Source organism: Drosophila simulans, chromosome 3L (genome assembly GCF_016746395.2).
Source record: "Drosophila simulans strain w501 chromosome 3L, Prin_Dsim_3.1, whole genome shotgun sequence".
Taxonomy (NCBI): Eukaryota; Metazoa; Arthropoda; class Insecta; order Diptera; family Drosophilidae; genus Drosophila; species Drosophila simulans.
The window spans coordinates 9,443,959-9,464,036 of NC_052522.2; the positions used below are offsets into that span (position 1 = coordinate 9,443,959).

Consider the following 20,078-nt stretch of genomic DNA (forward strand, 5'->3'; position numbering starts at 1 on the left):
TCACAATGGCTGTTTAGCGGCCCATTGTCTACCACCTAGTGGCGCCGTTCTCCTCCTGCGAATCCTGCTGGGCTAATCCTTCGACGGCACAAACTACCACTTGTTGCTTTAACTGCTACTGCTGCTGTTCATGCCAACCCTGACCTTGTCACCTGTTGATTTTATGAATGAATCCACGCCGGCGCAATGGCCGGGCTAAAAAGCTTTCACTTGGCGCCTTCCAAGAGCCAATCGAAAGCAGTTTAAAAGGCTGCCACGTCCATTGTCTCGGCTTAGTTGCGCGCTCATTGTCCTGCTGGTTGGACGAACCGGCAAGGAATCAACAGCCCAATCAACTGGCCGCCAAGTTCAATAGAGCGTTTGAAAACCGGCGGAATAAGCAAAAAACAATTTCTTAATCAACTGAAGGCAGCGAATTCCGAAAATAAACACACGCATTCGATTCCAAGAATTATCAATTAATTGAAAAAATATCGAAGAATCTCTATGGCTTGCGCAAAAAAAAATTCAATTCAAAAATAAAACTAGACTGCAAATAAATTGTGCTTTGTGAAAACAAGAACCCTCAGAAGTTTTTTGAGGAAAACAAGAACTTTTTGTGTGTGGCAAAAGTTTTTTTTTTTTTTATGATTTTACCTGGCGTTTCTTCTTTGTTTACATCATTACGAACTGTGTGGAAAAAATGTTTGGCCGATAATGAACTTATAACACATAGGCGAACAGCAATCGGGAGTTTCAACAAGTTTGCCGAAAGAAAAGTTTGGCACAAAGTTTGAAAGTAAAAAATTCTTAATTAAGATTAAGTTAAGCGGAAACAGCAATTCGTGTGAAAGTGCCAAGTGAAATAGTTTGATTGGCCAATCAAAAAAGAATCTTTCAATTGCAATGGACAAACATATGTCCGAGGAAATGCAAATAGTTTTTGCCTTTGACCTTCTTCAATTAAAACCAAAATAAATAGTGCCGTGCAGTAATGAAAGTGTTCAAGTGGAATACAAACAGTTCTGGAAATATCTCGAAATAAAACCAACTTCAAAGGACTATTGCAAATTTAAATATGGATATGGAGTATATGACCAGCAGTAGTGGCAACATAACTTCCACTACAGAAGCAGATTTTAGTACAACTTTGGGCGAATCCAATGTCACGGAGTACAATACAACGGAGATGGACGCGAATGAATCAGCTGGCGAGGATGAGGAGATGCTAAGGATAGCCTTTTTTATTGGGGACTTCGTGCACCAGTACTATATACCAGTGGTTTGCTGCACGGGCAGCATTGGCAATATCCTCTCCGTGTTTGTCTTCTTCAGGACCAAGTTGAGAAAGTTGTCCTCCAGCTTTTACCTGGCCGCTCTGGCTGTGAGCGACACCTGCTTCCTGGCCGGACTCTTCGCCCAGTGGCTGAACTTCCTCAATGTGGATATCTATAATCGAAACTACTTCTGCCAGTTCTTCACGTTCTTCAGCTACCTAGCCAGCTTCTGCTCCGTCTGGTTTGTGGTGGCCTTTACCGTGGAGCGCTTCATTGCCGTCATCTATCCACTGAAGCGCCAGACCATGTGCACCGTGCGCCGGGCCAAGATCGTTCTGTTTTGTCTGACCCTCGTGGGATGTCTGCACTGTCTGCCCTATATAGTGATTGCCAAGCCGGTGTTTATGCCCAAACTGAACACGACCATTTGCGATCTCAACTCGGAATACAAAGTGAGTGTGCTCAGAAATGCCATTAGTCTATTGTTATGCGTAATTTATACTGTACGTTGTACATACCCATTTACCCACAAAATGTGAAATTTATCTCAATTTGCTGATTTTGTAAACAAATATTTTCGGTTATTAACATAGACCCCCTTAGGTGCATAAAAAACATATATATTCTTTAAAATGCTTTCAGCAAGATATGAATGAAGTCCATACAAATGGAAATTTGTTTACTAAGCAATAGTTTAAAGTGGAAGCAAGTAATAAAATATGCGTTTGCCACAAGGCACTAACCACTTAAATGGTGTAAACATACACATAGCTCCACATTGTATTGGTATTTGAAAAGTTATTTAAACCATTCGGGCAATTTCTGAATCAAAGCGAAAACTTCTCAGGTTGTAGCAATTTCATGCTGTCATGCATCGAAATTCAGACTTCATCTAACGCATTCTTACAGTTCCCTGAATATTTCATATGGGTTGCCACTAGTAACCAGCGACACAACGGAAATTTATCTACCATTTCCCGCACCAATATTTGGCTTTTGGCTTTCCAAAGGTAACCCACACGTGGGAATCCTGGTATTTGTATTTTTTTTTTGTCTGCCATTAGTCTACATATGTATTGGAATTCAAATGGCGTTGGAGGTTTCGCTTTGGCAAATGGCCAGCTACATTGTTGTCAAATATTCAACAAAAAATAACTTTAAAGCATCCGATTTGGGTGAGTGCAAGTTTTCCGGGAAAATGATAAGTAGAAGTTTAAGGGACAAGGGATAATCTGAAGAATCTGTCAAAGGCATTTACAGACGTTTTCCGGGCAAACTCCGACTTGACAGCTCCGGAGCTCTTTCGAATCCTTCGTCACTTTTCCTCGACTTGGTATTGACACTCTGTCAATTAGGCGCAATAAATACCGCCAAGATATGCCGATCATGCGCCGGTCCGCAAGACGAAGTGCCCACTAATTCGGCCAAAACTAGAGCAATTAGTCAATTAATTGGGTTCCGAAAGACGAATAGCCAACCGCTGTGTGGGTTAACCGGGCAAATTAAGCATTCATTGGCGAAATAGAAAAGGCCCCACAAATTGGCTAACGAACGGGTCAAAACAACGGGCCTAAAAAAAAAATAACAGCGAAAAGCCAAAATGTCAAAACGTTTAAGCCAGATGAGAATTGCGGAAAAGTCGAAGATACAAATGCTCTTATAGAGAAAATAAATGAGAAAATAAATCAGACTGAAATAAAAGCCATTTGTATCTTACAATCCGGTTTTGCATTCTAGAAAATGGAAAAACTTTCCATTTATAAGTCCTGCGGATTAACGCTGATCGAATTTCAGCCTATTTGCGAAAGCCATAACGTTAACTGCGTTGCAAAATGTAAGGGAAAATTTTCACTTTCGTTCAAAAAGTTGGGTAAACAAGGATGACTAAAAAACAAAAGGGCATTTCACCGACCCGTAAGCCAAGACAAATATTTTTTCTGGGCCCGCAGCACAAACAGGACGAAAAAAATAAAAAAAGAAACATCGAATCCACCGCCTGGCACGTGAACGAGCCGACGACCCACTGGGTGTGTCCACTGCGTCCAAAGGATGACAATTCCAATTCTCAAGGCCCAATAAATCTCAAATTTCATTCGCTTTTCCACCTGTTTACCTTTGCCTTGGCGGCACTCGCTTTTGAGGCCTGAAATTCAATGCTAATTTTTCACTATGCGTGGGCAAACGCAGTGCAATGCAAACAGAAGGCCAGGATCTCCAGGATACAAAGTGAAACTCAGCCAGGCATTCGACCAGCCAGTCAGCCAGCCAGCCATTCAGCCAGCCAGGCGGCCTATTAGCCAAATTGGCCCCAATGAAGCGTTAAGTGTCGCGCCTACGTTTATTCCCCAATTCGATTGCTAGTTTGATGGATGAGTTGAGCGGGCGAAGCTCTCTCTAAACTCAAATGGCAATATGCGCTTTCAATCAGCAGAGGTTGCACTGAGAAAAACACCTACTTAAAACAAATAGATAATCTTGAAAAAAAAATACTCTAAAGGCTTACAGAAACATCAAGCTGCTATTCTCATCAACCTTTTTGATTAAATCATTTAAACAATCAGTAGTTTTTCAACTTATTGCACTTCATTGAAAGTATAACATTACCTACAAATATTGAAAAAAATATCTCTGAGTGTATTCATGAATTGTCAGCAATTTCGTTTGACAACAATTCCGTTTGAGCGATGGAACCCACGACTCCAAAGCCAGTCAACAGATGGCGAAAGTCTAGCGGGCGGGAAAATATGCACGAATTCCATGGGCAACCATGTGCTGGCTGGGAGCACCCAATGATTCGCATGTGAGTGGGGGGCAGTATAAATGGGTGGCCACATGGAAGCTGCAACGTGCGGTGAACAATATTGCCAAACGGGAACACAGAGGGCCACATACATTTTGAAACAGACATCGGTTCTAAGCTGTAAATAGACGGTTTGCACTTGCCAGTAGGTATATTGAAGGAAACAAATCATTGTGTAATAGCCTTTCGGCTGAGGAAGAAGCGAGCAGCAGAGAGAGATTCCTCCCTGGAATCTCCGACCAGATGCTCCTCGGGAAGCTCCGCAAGTCGATGAATAGCCGAATAACAAAAGAAGCGTTGCCTAATTTTCAGCGTTCGCGGAAAATGGCAATCCCAATTAAAGTTAGCAAATTGAAAATGTCGACATTACTACTTAAATGGTATTTGATTTAAGATCTTTTTGATAATAAAAATCGATGCCATACCCGGCAGACATCAATAAGGATGTGTGCATTTGATGTGTGATGTGACTAGGCTAGCAGATGTGATGCCAAATGGAAATCGACTAAGCTCATGAAAATCTCGATGTGGCAAAATAAAGGCCACAGGAAGTGACCAAAGATAAAGCACAAATAAAATATTCATGGAGCTGAATAGGAAGTGGCCACTGAGTCGCCCAGGGGCATGGGTAACATTTAACTCCGGATATAGCTTAGACCAATTTGCATTCGAACTGCAAGATATTCATATATTTAACATTTTCTTTGAAACGAGTTTGAATCAGATTTGCACTGCTTTGAAAACTTTTCTTTTTTTATTCGACAAACTCCAAACAAAATCCGTATAATATTCCATTTCCCCCAATCCATTTCAATACATATGTATTCTGTACTATTAAAAGGATAACAATAAAGAAAGAATTACATTTTCTTCAAGATTAATTATACTCCCACAACAAAATTTCATGTATTAGGAACCTCAAAGGGCAGACATCCTCATCATCGTCGGTTGATTGAAAATTTACGAGCTATTACACTTTGATCCATTTGACACACACCGGCGCCCAAAAAACAAGAAAAAAAAACTAACTGGGATGCCCTTCCCAAAAAAGCAAATAGAAAAGTAAATCGATTGAATGGTTTTGGTCAAGCAGGTCAGCTTTTACGATTATGACAGCCATTGGGGGATTTTCCAGAGTGTTTTCCAAGGTGTTTACTGCCCAAAAGGCCCTGAACCAAATGGCCAGTCGACAAATAAAATGAACGATCAATAGATTATGGTTTTAACTCGCACAAAATATAAAAAAAAAAGTATTAAATTCACAGAACAATTAAAGAAGGGATACACTGAACCATTTCGGTTTTAAAACCATTGAAGAAAAAGAAGGAAAATGTAATCAAAACACTACATACCATGTAAGCAAATGATGTGCGCCGTTGGCGAAATATATTTAAATTTCATATTGGGAACATTTTTGTGAACAGATTGTGTATTAAAGATCAAAAAGTTTTAAACTCGCTTTAGGAATTAAATTAGTTGATAAGCCATTTCGATTTTGTCAGTAGGTGATTAGCATAATTGCAATGGTTCTGCAGTACATTTTGATGAATACCAACACTTCAAATTATGCAAATTGAGAGGAGCCGCTTGGAATTAGGACAAAGCCCACTGATGATGCTGGCATCCATCTAGAATGGGAACTCCACCAGTTCTTTAAAGTATTTGAACTTGAATAGCTCGCCGAGCAGCTGCTTTGATTAGGGAAATACGGGTGAACAGTTGGATGGTCCTTAATGGATGGTAATGCGCTTATGGACTTCCATTTCTGGTTAATTGTGATTGAGACAAATGGAATTGCTTGGGCCAAAAATTAGCCAAGCCAAATGGCCAGCCACATCTGTGTTTGGGGGATATTAATTCGAGCGTCCTGGAACATTTCAGATTGAACATTTCGGACATGAAAATATGCAGGCGGCCAGGAATTTTCCTGCTCCGTAAGCTTTCACCCCCGGGGAAAGTGAAAAGTGGAAAATAAATGCACAAGACGATGTGAAAATAGTTGACCCCTTTCAAACGAGAAAGCCCGGGAAAAGCAGTACGGCCGAGCTGAAAATGCCGAGAAGTATGCGGAGATTAAAAACGGGCCAAAAGGTCAAACTCTTCTTGTTGTTTGGAGCTGAAACTTATCGGCTCAACTTGAAATAATTCCGTTAAGTTTCTCCGCCAGCGAACTATGCAAATTGAAACAGGATATTTTTGAGGAAATGCGGTTCTAACTTGCACTCGCGATTTGGCTTAAACCCAATGGGTATTTCGATTTGCAAAAAAGAAGAAACACCAACTAACTTTCCACATGCTCTGTGACACACGCAAATACGATTTCTATTTCTAAATTTAATTTATTTTAGCCAATGCAAAAGAACTATGTTCGCGCTTAGAAAAAATCCCGACCAAAACTTTAATTTGGTCGCAATACGATTAAAGCTAGTGGGTGTGGCAAGGTCAAATTACGTTCCCGTGGCGTATACTCGATTTAGTGTACGAGTTGCGTATACGCCACGTTGGCTAAGCCACAAAAACCAATCGAATTGCAACCACATCGAGCGACGATGATAATAATAATAATAAAAAAAAACCCCTCTCATTCGCAGGAACAACTGGCCCTCTTCAACTACTGGGACTCCATAGTCGTCTACGCGGTGCCCTTCACCACCATCGCCGTTCTGAACACCTGTACGGGTTGCACGGTGTGGAAGTTCGCCACCGTTCGCCGAACGCTGACCATGCACAAGATGTGAGTAGTGACCACTGGATAATCGCCTCTCGACTCATTGACCATTGCCATAAGTTGCCATTGGGGGGATTTTATGACAAGTCCGTGGGAAAAAAAGGGAAACAAAATAGCGTTGCTTCAATTGCTTCTGCAATTGCATTAAAATTGCTACATATGTATGTGTCTATATTACATTGCGGCAGAAAGGATTCATTTAATTTAATTTAAAATTTTAAAAAGCTGCAAAAAGTTAATTCAATTCGTATATATTCGTTGGATAAAATCTTTAGGCAGACATGATTATTTATAGGGAATTAAGAAAATATAACAAACACATATCAAAGTTCGAAGTTACGATTCCCAATATTAAAACTCTAATCAGTAAAACTGACAGATTCATGAAGTTACCTAAGGATTGTCCTTTGCTATTTATTATTATTATATTTGAGCATTATACTTTAGTTCTCTGAAAAACCTAACAATGTAGAAAGCAACTTTGTGCTCTTTCCGTCTGTCAGAATTTCCTAATGCAATTTTGTTTGGCTGTTTGTTATTCAGGAAGCCCCAAACGAACAGCATGCCATCGAACTCGTCGAACTCATCGGGCGGCGCCTCATCTGCAGTGGCATCGTACCGCCTTTCGGCATCGCTGAAGCGCCAGAAGTCGACGGGAACGCATCCAAGTGGACAGCATAATGTGGCCAACAGGCAGCCGGATGATCAGGAGCAGCAACAGCAGTCGCAGCATCAAATAAACAATTGCCAACACCATTGCGAGATTACACAGAAACCAGGTAAGAGTCCTCGGATGGTTTGGAAAATGTCAGAGGCTTGGGTGCACCTGACATTCACTAAGGAACTCCCGTCGTCCTGCTGAGATTTGCCCGCAACTTGGCTCTGGGTAAAGAGCTAAAACTTTTACTTAAGCCATTTAAGTTGGCTCGGCAAATTGTGAATTTGTTTGGAGCCATTTTGCAGGCAACGCCGGGTCTGACATTAAAAATGACAAAACAAAAGACGTTGAAAGCTGCTGGTGGAAAAATGTATGCGAAACTTTCTGACAGCTGCACTCTTACTGAAGTTTATGCGACACTGACAAATTGTCAAACAATTTGCCAACTATTACATATAATTTACAACTAATTATAAAGTCTGCGGGAGTGTGAAGCTGTGTCTCAGACTAACAGATGAACTCTTTTCGCTTGTTATTTTTCTTTTTCATAGCCCGTCGCAAGGTGCAAAACTCATCGCAGCTCAAGGTAACCAAAATGCTGCTAATTGTCTCGACGGTTTTTGTCTGCCTCAATTTGCCCAGCTGCCTGCTGCGCATCGAGGCCTATTGGGAGGTAAGTGATGCAAACATAATGCCAGCTCTTCTCGGCCAATCGCAATCAGTCTGCTTGAATATCTCCGCCATTATATCGGGCCACAAAGATAGCACACATGCATTGTTTTGCCGGCACAATGATGGAACACTACTTTGGGTTGACCCAGATAATTGTATTAGCAGCCGTTGGCCAGATACTGATTGTGGTGTGTGATGAGTAAACTAGGCAAATGTACACCGAAAACAATGGATCGATCCACTTATATTCAAAATATAAGTAGCTGCATAGTGACGAGGCGCACCATCGGAGAGGGCAAGGGGTAGAGTAGCATATATATGTAAACGAAAGATTAGAATCTGGTATATATTCACATGAATGAAATATATATAGTTTAGATAGTGATAGCATTTTAAGTTAGAGGTATCTTTCGTCACTTGTTTTTGTTACCATATTGTTATCTAATTACATACTTTTTAATGCCAATTAGTTGGTACTTTCTCTCAGTGCACGTATGCTTATTGCCCGGCCAAAACAATGCGCAGCAAGTAGTATTATAAGTTGGACGTCAGCTGTCTGTTGCTAATTATCTGGCCACAAATGCGAGAGATGGCGGTGAAGCTCGGATCAATTTCCGACCCATGCTCATATTTGAGTCGGCCAGAACAACAGTCGAAATGTTGTCATGACAACTATAAACTATTTTAGTTAGTTGTAGTTTAGTATGAGTATGGGGGGGACGGGGGCAACTGCTTCAACCCACTGAGGTCCTTTGCCATTTCGCCCGTTTAGCTCAACTGTAGTGTTAAATCCAAGAATTGCTTACATCAAAAGGCAAAACATTTTAATGTCCTCGCCAGGTGAGCACAGACCGGTTGGCATGGTGAAAGGCACATACATGGGTGTTAATTATGGTTTAATTAGTTTGTGCACTTCGGAGGCAAATCATAAAAATAAAATCAGTTTCGTGTCAAAATAAGTACACCAGGCGATATATGATATCATTTCCACAAAGGGAAACTGCACAAATGCCAACACAATTCAATTGAAATTACCATTTCAATTAAGCTGAAAATGAGATAAACTCCGTAAACGAAGCATTTAAGCTCTTTCGAAATGCATAAATGTTAATTAAATTCAAATCAATACAGAAGAACTTTAAGGGCGTTGCTCTTTAATATTGTGTGTTTGTCAGCAGTAAATTACTCTTTCGTTGTTGAAATTCTGCTCTATTTGGCTCTAAAAAAATATATCAAAGCATTCTGCAAAACGCTGTCATTCCAAATTACGCCAAATTGAATACATGTCGTCAACTGTCGCTGCTTTGACACATTTTATTTGTATGCAAAACAAATCGTCGGAGCTGAGAGCAGGACCCTCAAAAAAAAAAATATCAATGCCATTTAAATAACTTATACGAAAATGTCAGACTTTCGTAAGAGGCATTAAGGAATCATAATGGACACATAGTATTCCATAGTATTGATTTTTTTCTCCCCAATTCACATGTCAATTTTTAAAATGCCGCAAAATCAAATATTGATTGAGACATGAAATTAATTGAGCGGAAACGGAGGGACGACAGACATTATTATTTGGACATTTCCTTCGAGTTCAATGGGGTCAACAACGACGAGCACGTGCTCATTACACATAATAAATGAGATAAATTGCTAATTCCAGAAATTATTTAGCCATTAGTGAGTTATGCAAAATTTTGCAACAGTATCGCCTATCCGAATTAGATAAAGTCAGGAGTTACCAGGACAACGTATAAGTTAATAACTGGCAGACGACACATTCATATTGATGTTATTACCATTTTCGTTATTCTTCCATCATTTTGCAGACGGAGTCGGCCCGAAACGAGAATTCCACAATTGCTTTGCAATATATTTTTCACGCTTTCTTCATCACCAATTTTGGCATCAATTTCGTGCTTTACTGCGTCAGTGGACAGAATTTCCGGTAAGTAATGCGCCGCAAATTACCCCAAATGACGCATGTTTATGGACCCGGCTTTTATCAGCATTTAAATACATTTATGCGAACATTTTCTTCTTTTGCATTTTCATCGAATTTTACAGCAAAGCCGTATTGAGTATTTTCCGAAGGGTTTCATCCGCTCAACGGGAGGCGGGAAACACCCAAGTGACAGGTGAGTGGGTGAATTTGTCTGCAATGAACAGGGATAAGGGCACATCACATATTGCATTCAAATGAGAAAATCTCATATATGACAAATGCGATTTTATGTGCTTAAACATTTGATTTCATGTGCAAGGCACACTTAATATTCAGGGACATGCCTCCCCTCGCAAGGTTCCTTATTAAATCTCTAACTGAAATTAGTTCATTTTTACAAGATCATATTCAAATCATTTCAGACATACATACAAGTTTAGTGGGTTTTGTGTCAAATTACGTCAGACTTAACTGCGATTAAATTTCGTATGAGTACAATTGGTTTACCCACAAGCTTTCTTCATGCATAAGCAATAGGATTAAGTTTCAATTGCATACGATTCTCGAAGAAAGAGATATTAAATTGAATAGAAAGCATTTAAAACAATAATTTTGATGGCACAAAGACGGTTTCCCGAGAAAATTGCACAGAAAATGCCCCGCAGTCAGAAGAAGTTTAGGATTACAAGTTTGCAATTTAATGGTTCCTTCCTGCATGAAATAAAACAACAAACTTTACTTCAGTGCATACTTAAGGCTGGTTAAATCGCGTACAAAACGCCAAACAAGACTGTGGTTTTCCACAGCTGCGCTTGACATCTGCACTTGGGGAAAAATGTTCGAAAACGTGTTGCACTCAGTGCTTTAATGCGATTTAAGTTGCTCCTAATTTGGTGAAATGAAGTTAGATCTAGACTGGATAAAATGTACAGGGTCAGTAGGTTTTTTTTTTTAGAGACTAGCTTGCTGATTAGAAGAGAGTCTGTGACAACGAACTTACCCAGTGGCAGAATAAACATTTTCTACATTTTTTCTGCTGGCTTGACAAAAGCCCAGATAAACTCAGCTCAGCCAGGCACAAAACGGCTGGATGTGTCTGTAGCAGAGATTCGTATGGATGGCTACTGCACTTTCTTCTTGGGAATTAAATTTTCCCTCTAACCGAAAGACCGGCACACTAATTGTTGTTTTGTTGCTGTCGTTCCTTCTCCAGAGACGTGGAAAACTTATCCTATAAACGCACCAGCAGTGGGGGAAAACCAAATCAGCAGCTAATGCCATGCCTTCTGTTAATGAAAAGCGGTGAGCAATGTCAACGGGGGAAAACCAAAGGAAAAGAGGGTCAAGAAATGAAGGATGTAAGCGGTAATCAGGAGTGAAAAAGGATTATAGGGTATATACTACAGAGTAATTCGACTTTCAGCATAACTAACTCAGATAGAACAGCATCACTTCTGGGTCAATTCCCCATCATTTAGAGAAGAGATGCAGAACTTAAGGTTATGAATGCAAATCGCATTTTAATTGCTCACTTTTTGCGAATGCAATTTGGCAGACATGCAACTGGGGCAAGTGATTTTCCATTCCGCTCGAGGAAAGTTTCTCATGCTTTCAATGAAAACTTTAACGTATGCCTGGTCAGCAAACTGAAAGCCATTTTGCCACAAATTTATGTAAAAATATAGTTAGGCCTTGACTTGCAACTTGACCACAGACTTTAACCAAATTAACTTTGTTTGAAAATAATTCATGCATTTTTTTTAAAAGTGGGTATTGATTCGAAAAAACTTTGCCAACAATGTAGTGCGGCCTAATATAAATTCAATATAAATTTAAATTCAGTTTTATATGACTTGTTTTGAGTTTTCCACCGGGTCCTTTAGCCGGCAGCAAATATTCACCCCCCATTTCGATTCAACCATCATTCATTCACCAGTCGTAAAATTTAGTTTTACGATTTTGCAGCTCACCTTTGGGGTCATTCATTTTTAATATCTTACTAAAGCCGAGTTCATTTTTGAAGAGCAATTTTTCTTCAGCTCTCTGGGGTGGTGTATGCGAAAGTCATAAAAATGTCAAGGTGCATATTTATTTTAAAGTATGGTTTTCCACTTTTCCACTTGTTAATTAAAAGTGTTGGCCAATTCGTTAAAAGCGGGAAATAGAGTAACCGGAAAACGCAAGTCAGTTTCACAAACTGTGCCATCCTGTCCTGAGAAAAAAAGGGCCTTGGTTGGAGTGAAATTCATATGTAAATGAAAATGAAAACTGGGGAAAAGTGAAAGGCAGCAGCAGAGCTACAGCAAGGATTCTTTGGCGGAAGCTGCGAGCTAAAAAGGATCAAACAGGATAAGAAAGTGTGTTCCATGGAAATGTTTACACCATGCAAATACTCGAGGTGTCCTTGTTTTGTTTGCATGTCCAGTGGGTAAAAGGGGAAGGATTTTCACATTTGCAACAATTGAATTTACATTTAACAATGTCGCAATGAACGAGTTTGTACTCTCCAACTTTCTTTATTTCCTGGGTTTCTTAATGTGTAAAAGTTTGTATCTTGCAGATGCCAGTTTGATAAAAAAAATGATAAAACATTTAGCAAAACAGTAAAATCGAATACTGAAATACCTCAATGTACTCTTATTGATCGACTTAAAGATTTCGAAATGCTCTCGTTAAAAACAAAATCCTGTCAAAAAAATCCGAAAATCAAACATCGGAAATTGATGAGAAAAGCGAGGCGTTCGCACATTAAATTACCACCCATCTATTCGCGCCTAATCATGGCCTGCGGCAAGTGGTATAGTTAAGTTTCGCAAATACATTTTCCTTTTTCGCGCGGCATTACTCATACGCAACGTGGTACGTGCGCTGAATGCAATGGCAATTGCCGCTCCTCTCGGGACCCGCCCCGCTCCCTCATTTAGGCGTTGCTTATTGGCCATAAATTACCAACCTATCCAGTCACGCATCCTCCTCAGGATGCCTCGCGGTGGAAGCCAATCCCTATGCCCTCCAGTCCTTTCCTTGGCGAGTCAATCAGTGCTTTTCTCTGGAGAAGACAGAGCCACTTGCTAGTCAAGCATAGAAAAGAGGCAACTAGACATGCTCCACCTTCGTTGACTTAAGGTGATTTAGATTGCAATTCTTAAAGGTGTTGGACACACTTTCATTTTAAGTTCCTAAGAAAAAGTTCTTAATATTCTGCGAATTATTTAACTATATCTTCAGCTGGAAAAACTGTCGACAGTAGTTGACACTTGACATATCGCTTTAGCAAATATTGTGTAAGAAGACTCATGTATAATGATTTATCGCAGATAAAGGTGATTTAGATTGCACGTCTTAAAGGTGTTGAGCACACTTCTATTTTTAGTTCTTAAGAAAAAGTTATTAATATTCTGAGAATTATTTAACTAGATCTTCGACTGGAAAAATTGTCGAACGCTTGACATATATCGCTCTAGCAAATATTGTGTAAGACGACTCATTTATAATGATTTATCGCAGATGAAGCATGAGTTTGGCCAGGAAATGACAGTTGTGGGTTGAATAGTAAGTGGATAGGCGAACGCAGCCTTGAACTCCTCGAAACGTAAGCATACTTACTTACAAATTTCACCGAACCAGAGACTATTCATTGACAAAACAACACGACAATTCACTTAGGATTTCGATGGCTTCCGTTTGATAAAGATGGTGGAAAGACTTGTGCGATGACGAGATGCGTATGATCTTCTGTGTGCGACTGTATAATTTATTTAATAACTTACAAGAAGCGGTATATAAAAGAAAAAACAGTAGTCACACAAAAGCCGACGGCTTCAAGGACAGTCGAAGCACGTCATCATTAATCTTGCCAGGCCGCAAGTAACCACACATGGCAATCAACAAAAATGTTGAGGCAAAACGCCATGGAGGGATGGAATTTTACTCAAGGAAGCTCAAGTGGCAGAAGATTGCTATTTATACATCTTGTTTGTTGACTTTCCCGGAGAGACATTTTAAATAATTAAAGGGAAACAAAGTGTGTCGAATGTCAGGCGGATGAATGAAAGTTTAATTTTGAGGTGAATTCAAATGAGCCACGAATATACAATTGCTGCCAAAGGATAAGCCATAATTACCCAAAAGCAAAGATCATAAAGGACCAAATGCAAACAAGACAGACACAAACATGATTTTCATTAAAAAGTGTTCTCCGTTTATTGGCACTTTTTTCGGTCGTTGTTTGCGTTTGAACACGAATGATTGATTAGCTCAGATTGCCATGAAACACAATATGTTGAGAACAAAAACGGACGAAAACAAGTGAATTTGAATATGCTGCAACACAGCTAACAAAACCGGTATGAATACTTTTGATTCGTTGTGCTTTCAGTGGGTTTTAAATCCGATTTGTTCAGTGCTCGAGTCCTCACATTTGGTTCCACTGGTATACCAATAAATTCTGTCCCAAATAAGCCAAAAAGCCCGGTTAAGCAGCCATTGAAAACCCCAAAGTACCAAATTTATAGTCTACTTCTGTGCGCCCTGCTGGGATTTTGATACGAACGACAACAACGTAAATCCAAAAGTCCAGGTGAATGACAGTTTGGAAAAAGGACGCACAAATGTCACCAAAAATACATGAGCAAATAAGGATTTAGTCTAACAATTAATGCCCTAATGATTTATCTGGCTTTAATAATGTTTATTTTTGACTTTCAATGTTTATTTACGGCACATAATCCATTAATGGATTTTTTCTGCTGAATTGAAGGCAAATAGACTTTTTATATATTATTTTTACTTAAAGTGACCTAAATAATAGTAATTATAATGGATAATGAACCCATTTTATTGATACTAATTGCACTCTTAAGCTTTTTAGTGCGGTGTTAGTTTCGCAAAAGAATCCTTGACTATTCACATTCCAGGAACTTTCAATTATAACCATTCAAATTGCATTTAGAAATTAACGTAATGAATCGCCGATATGGCAGTTCGCAATATCGAAAGAGACTTAATTAAATGTTTTTTTTTTTATTTTTACCATATAATTAACCAAACTGTTTGGCTTTTCCTTTCAGTTTCTGAATACTGTCGCAATACTGGCACATCCACACGACGTCGGATGATGACGCAACATTGTTGGAACGAAATGCACGAGTTGCATCCACTCAAGTGAATGGCTGAGCTTACGGGAAAATTAACTTAGAGGCGCTGCAAAGGCCAATGAATGATGTGAAATTGCGAAATACGCCGCGGGATGAGCCGGAATTTCGTTTTTAATTAGATTTCAGCAAACATAATATGAAATAAGAGCACAAAGAACGTAAAAATTACTTTACGAAATGGAATGGAGCACAGGCGAAACCTTTATTTTGTGATGTTTGTCAAGGCCAAGCGGAATCAAACAAAAATCAAAGAAATCAAAATTAAGAATGTAGCCGCCGACTTCGATTGTTTTAAGTGTTTAACTAACCATATAGTAATAGAATAATTAACTTTTGTTTTGCTTCCCAATGTATACGCATATTTAAGCAGCTATTATAACGAACCCCAAAATCGAATTCAAATCCGCACGCAAAACGTAATTGAAACCTAACCACAGAAACACAATTTGAAAACGTGAATCGTAAAACCCAATAGATTAGATTAATAAAAACGTATACCTGTCTAACCAACCAAACGCGAAAATGTATTCATGTAATAAATGTTAATTTCGTTAAATGAAAATTCGGCAAAAGTGGCTTCTGATTGGATTGGTTTCTCCATTTTAGCATAACAATTTCAGATGACTTATAGTTATTTGCAGCAACTTTAAAGGAGAAAAATACAGGTTTGTGCAATTTTTGGCAGCTTAAAGCAACTGCATGTTCGCAATCCCTGAGCTAAGGCAATTTCAGTTACGGATGCTGACCAAATGCCATGGATTTATTATTATATTTTCAACATTACAGGACTAAGCTTCTATTGCAGCATCCTGGACAAAAGAGGCAACCCAAACTTCATCAGCTTAGTGCAAGGGCAGAAAAAAGGTCAAACGCTGTTTTCACGTGGACGAACAAGGTTTTTCAGTCAACATCTTAAAGTCCTTCAATAACGAACTTTACAAAAAAAAATAATAAAGTCCTTCAACAACGAAATTTACCAAAAATAATAAAAAGCAACTGAAAATGTACAAGTGCAAACACTGAAATTGGGCTAATTATACATCTAGTGGGATCTAGCTGCCTCCTAAAAAACCTTCTAAGAAGTGGAAAACAATGGTGCAGGCTCAAATTTATGAGCGAATATCCACAGATATTAGCCAAGAGCATTTGGGATATAAAAAGGAGATACGCGGGAATGGAAAATTCCAATGTTCCATCGTTAAATGTAAACAAACTTCGAGGGAATCAGAAGACATCGAATACGAGAGCTATTTACGCATACAAAGCTTGTTAAATCTTCTTATGTAATGCAATAAAAAATTCTACAGGCACTCCCGAGGTAAAATAATAACAGCATGGTACGCACATTTATACATATATAAAATTAAAATGCAAAATATAAGCACCAACAAACAAGGCGTATAAACACCACTTGCCACACTGCGAATGCTTAAGGAATAAAAATGAAAGGAATCGTACTGAAAGGTGAAAACCGCAATTTTACATTCAAAGTTTCAGTTTGTTTTCGTCATTTCATAAGAAGCTTAGTCGCTGGGAAATAGTGAAAACTATTTGACTAAATATTCACATAAAATTTTGATTTTTAAAAAATTTAAGACTTTTTACATTTCAACCCGAAAGTTAAATAAGGTATAGATAGATAGTTAAAGTAAATAAGAATAATATTAAAGCAAGATGTAAGGACTTAGTTTAAATTCGGATAATATTAATTCTAGATCAAAACAAATATGATATGAAATAGAATTGCAGCATGGAGACTTTAGTATACCACTAAAAAGTACACCTTGTCACTTAATTTTCATTTTATTGCCATCAGACCGTTTTGCTTGTCGCTTTAGTAGGAAAATCTCATACCTTTATCGCTGTCACTGTGCAAAGTGCCCACCACGCTGCCGAAGAATCGCTTGTCCAGGATCTGCAGCAGTTGCAACGCCGTGGCATGCACCTCCACTCGAGGACAGCCCGTCATCAGGAGCGTCACGGTTATCACGGATGTGTAATGGTCGCACGGGTATTCCCTGTAATTAGAGTGGAGGGAAAGGCGGTGAAAGGACTTTAATACGGCTTACAAAGTAACCTAATGAGGTTGTTGGCTTGTGGTTATGCGGTTCGCTCTGCTCAACACAATGCCGGAATGGTTCAGCTCGGCACACATGCCAGAAATCAACAGTTGTTGAGCTCCCTTCCGCCTGCAGCCGGCACCAGGCACCAATGCCAGGTACCTGGTAACCGACCGACCAGAAAAGCCATCACCCCATCCAAAATCCCGACAGATCCATTAAAATGTCGTAGCCCACTTTCAAACTCTCTTGTCTGCACACACATGCACCCATACGTAAATTTTTAGCCCCCAGGGTGGGTGTGGAATAATGGAATAACACCTTCGGACCAGAGCCACCACCCGCGTCCAACCCACTTCACTTCTGCACTGAATTGAATAATTTACGCAAATCGATTTTCGCTTTGCATCCCCACAAATACAAGACACCAGGCCTGGTCGCTACAAAGTATGCTGTGGTTTAAGTTCGGCTTGAGCGAAAAAATAAAGGGAAGTGCACAACTTATATGTACATATAGTAGTCTGTAGCTTTGTATGGCCGTAAAGATCAAAGTTCAAGGATAAATGGCGGGCTATTCAAATAATGCGAATTCCGAGGCGCAAATTGCCTGCCATAGTCAAGCAAAGGAAGTCCAAAACAGTTTAGATACTATCAATCATGCGTTGGCCAAGCTATTTCGATTGCCTCGACGCCTTTAAATCGTTGATGGAACTTAAAGAATTTAAAGAATTTATCACACCGCCCATTAAAACTAAAATGGTATTTGCATCGATGTGCCAACAGCATGCCAACAGCCAAGTGCCACAAAAAATCTGGACAAGCGGAAAATAAAGTTGAGCATGCCACGCGCTGGCCAGATGCTGCATGTGGCTGAACCACACTGGAACAAACAGGTAGACCCAAAAGCAGTGTGATGCGACTAGGAATTGCCCAGTATGGGTACTTATACTCTGTGAAAATCTTATACCTCTCCTAGTCTAGTTATTTTAAAAGGCTGGCAGAAAAAAGTTATAAAACTAACAATGATAAGCTCTTAAGTGAACATCGACCCAACCTACAACGGCAATCTGCGATTACAGGGTATGTGCAACAGAGCACCATTTGAAACGCAACTGCAATAAGACGCTGTCCAGCCGACAAACATCTTTGCAGCGCGTGTGTTCATCCAAAGTGGTCGAGATGCTTCTGCTCTCGTTTTGTCCTTCGGTTTTGGGGGAACCGCAAAATATCACACACCAGCCACCCACCCACCGGGATAAACCGCAATCTGGTGTTCTCTCGTTACTATGTAAAACCGCCTCCAGTGCCGGCGACATCGACAAATGTCGGCAAATTGCGAATGAAAACGGCTTTAACTGCGGTTTAGTTTCTAGAATACCTAATTAGTTTCTATTAAGACCGAGCAAACAAACGCAAATTATGTAGCAACATGTGTGCTTTTTTTTTAAATTTTCAGACTGCATACATATTTAAACTGTCTGCTTTTTAATATGATTTAATTGTGGCAATGAACTCAAAAACTGCATGGCTTTGAATAGTTGACATAGTTAGTACAAATTAAATAATGATTTGTAAGTGTTTTTTGATGCATCCAAATATTTTTCTTTTTATGGAGCTTAAAAACCAGTAAAGGAAATCGCTTTCGACACATTTGTCCACCGACAGTTGCACTTGCATTAAATGCAATGAGCCATGTATGCTATGCTTCATGGCCTCAACTGTTTATCTAGCGATGTGTACAGGAAACGCCACAGTTCGCTGCCATAATGGCCAAAGCAAAATATTATATGTACTATATATATGTATACAAAAGAAACAACTGGCAGAGGAAACGAAACACAAAAAACGAACTTGGCCTGAACAAATAGGCTGTCAACCACTCATGTGTGCGCGTAAGTTTAAAGAGTTGCCATTGTGGGCAGACACGTGAAATGCTACTTAAGAGTGCCAGTTAAATCGGTGTTCAAGTCCTTTATCCCCCCAATCCCCACCAGCATACATACATATGTATATGGCATGGGAGCGATTACGGCGGCAAGTGAGGTGGGCGGAGTGTAATGTACTTGGCTGTCGAACAAGTTGAAACAAATTAAAGGGCACAACGTAAGGCGATTACGCAGCGCTTAAGCGGCATCCGTGTGCCCATGTTTAAAGTGCCATTTCCTTTCACTTACTTGGCGCTAAAGATCGAGGCCAGGGCCAGGAAACAGGCATCTGCCTCACGTGGTGTCGATGTATAGCACCGGTCTATGACCCATTCCAATAGTTGTCCGATATCCGGATTGGACTCCAGCAACAGAACGACCGTATCCCTCGCCAGCTGGTAAATCTGTGTGAAAGTGACCTCAGTGTTAATTGTGGTTCAAGTGGTTGGGGGTCAAGTGGGTGACGCGTTACCTTTTCGTTCTTGGAGGTCAGCAGCATGTCCAGCCACTTGTAAATGATGCTATCATCTTGTAGATACGATGGATTGAAGATCTGACCGCAACAGAGCAGAGCGGACATGGCCTAAAGCGGGAAAGGTAAGTCATTTAGAACGTTACTCACTAATGGCTTTAAAATCAGGAATATGTATGTATATATTTAACTTGCCTGCAGGGCGCTGAACTGCAGCTTCTCCTCCTCGAGCGTATGGTCGCTCTGCATGGTGTACCCAAGTGGCTTGGAGAAGCTGCCGCACCAGGCGGCAAATAAATTGAACAGATTACGCTTCAGGACCCGGGAGAGTAGCGTGGCACAGGCCTCGACTGAAAGCAGAACGAACAGGCCATTAGTTTGAGCAGATGGATGGAGATTCGCCACC

General features: G+C 39.9%; 2 protein-coding genes across 17 annotated transcripts in view; one reads left to right on the forward strand and one right to left on the reverse strand.

The window, feature by feature from the left end:
* The window catches only part of LOC6737466 (protein furry), a 47,663-nt gene that overhangs the window by 12,057 nt on the left and 15,528 nt on the right, over positions 1-20,078 (reverse strand). For all 14 annotated transcript variants that reach the window (XM_016169847.3, XM_016169846.3, XM_016169848.3 and 11 more), the window contains 4 exons: positions 19,868-20,022; positions 19,673-19,783; positions 19,450-19,604; positions 17,070-17,233 (listed from right to left, as the gene is read on the reverse strand). In XM_016169847.3, coding sequence (XP_016031237.1) covers positions 17,070-17,233; positions 19,450-19,604; positions 19,673-19,783; positions 19,868-20,022 — 585 coding nt within the window. The remainder of the gene's footprint in view (positions 1-17,069; positions 17,234-19,449; positions 19,605-19,672; positions 19,784-19,867; positions 20,023-20,078) is intronic.
* On the forward strand, positions 269-15,777 carry LOC6737465 (cysteinyl leukotriene receptor 1). Of its 3 annotated transcripts, XM_002084265.3 has the most exons (7): positions 271-1,708; positions 6,648-6,790; positions 7,328-7,563; positions 7,994-8,115; positions 9,944-10,062; positions 10,182-10,252; positions 15,129-15,777. In XM_002084265.3, the coding sequence occupies exons 1-7, from the start codon at positions 1,058-1,060 to the stop codon at positions 15,224-15,226; spliced, it is 1,440 nt and encodes a 479-aa protein (XP_002084301.1). In that variant the 5' UTR covers positions 271-1,057; the 3' UTR covers positions 15,227-15,777. The 3 variants fall into 3 exon arrangements, with proteins under 3 accessions (XP_016031250.1, XP_002084301.1, XP_044778923.1); XM_044922988.1 differs by lacking the exon at positions 10,182-10,252; XM_016171229.2 differs by lacking the exons at positions 7,994-8,115; positions 9,944-10,062; positions 10,182-10,252 and having other exon boundaries at positions 269-1,708.

Coding starts and splice junctions, on each gene's coding strand:
- LOC6737465 (XM_002084265.3), top strand. CDS start 1,058: ATGGATATGGAGTATATGACCAGCAGTAGTGGCAACATAACTTCCACT. Junction 8,116..9,943: donor GCATCGAGGCCTATTGGGAG/GTAAGTGATGCA, acceptor ATCATTTTGCAG/ACGGAGTCGGCCCGAAACGA. Junction 10,063..10,181: donor GTCAGTGGACAGAATTTCCG/GTAAGTAATGCG, acceptor CGAATTTTACAG/CAAAGCCGTATTGAGTATTT.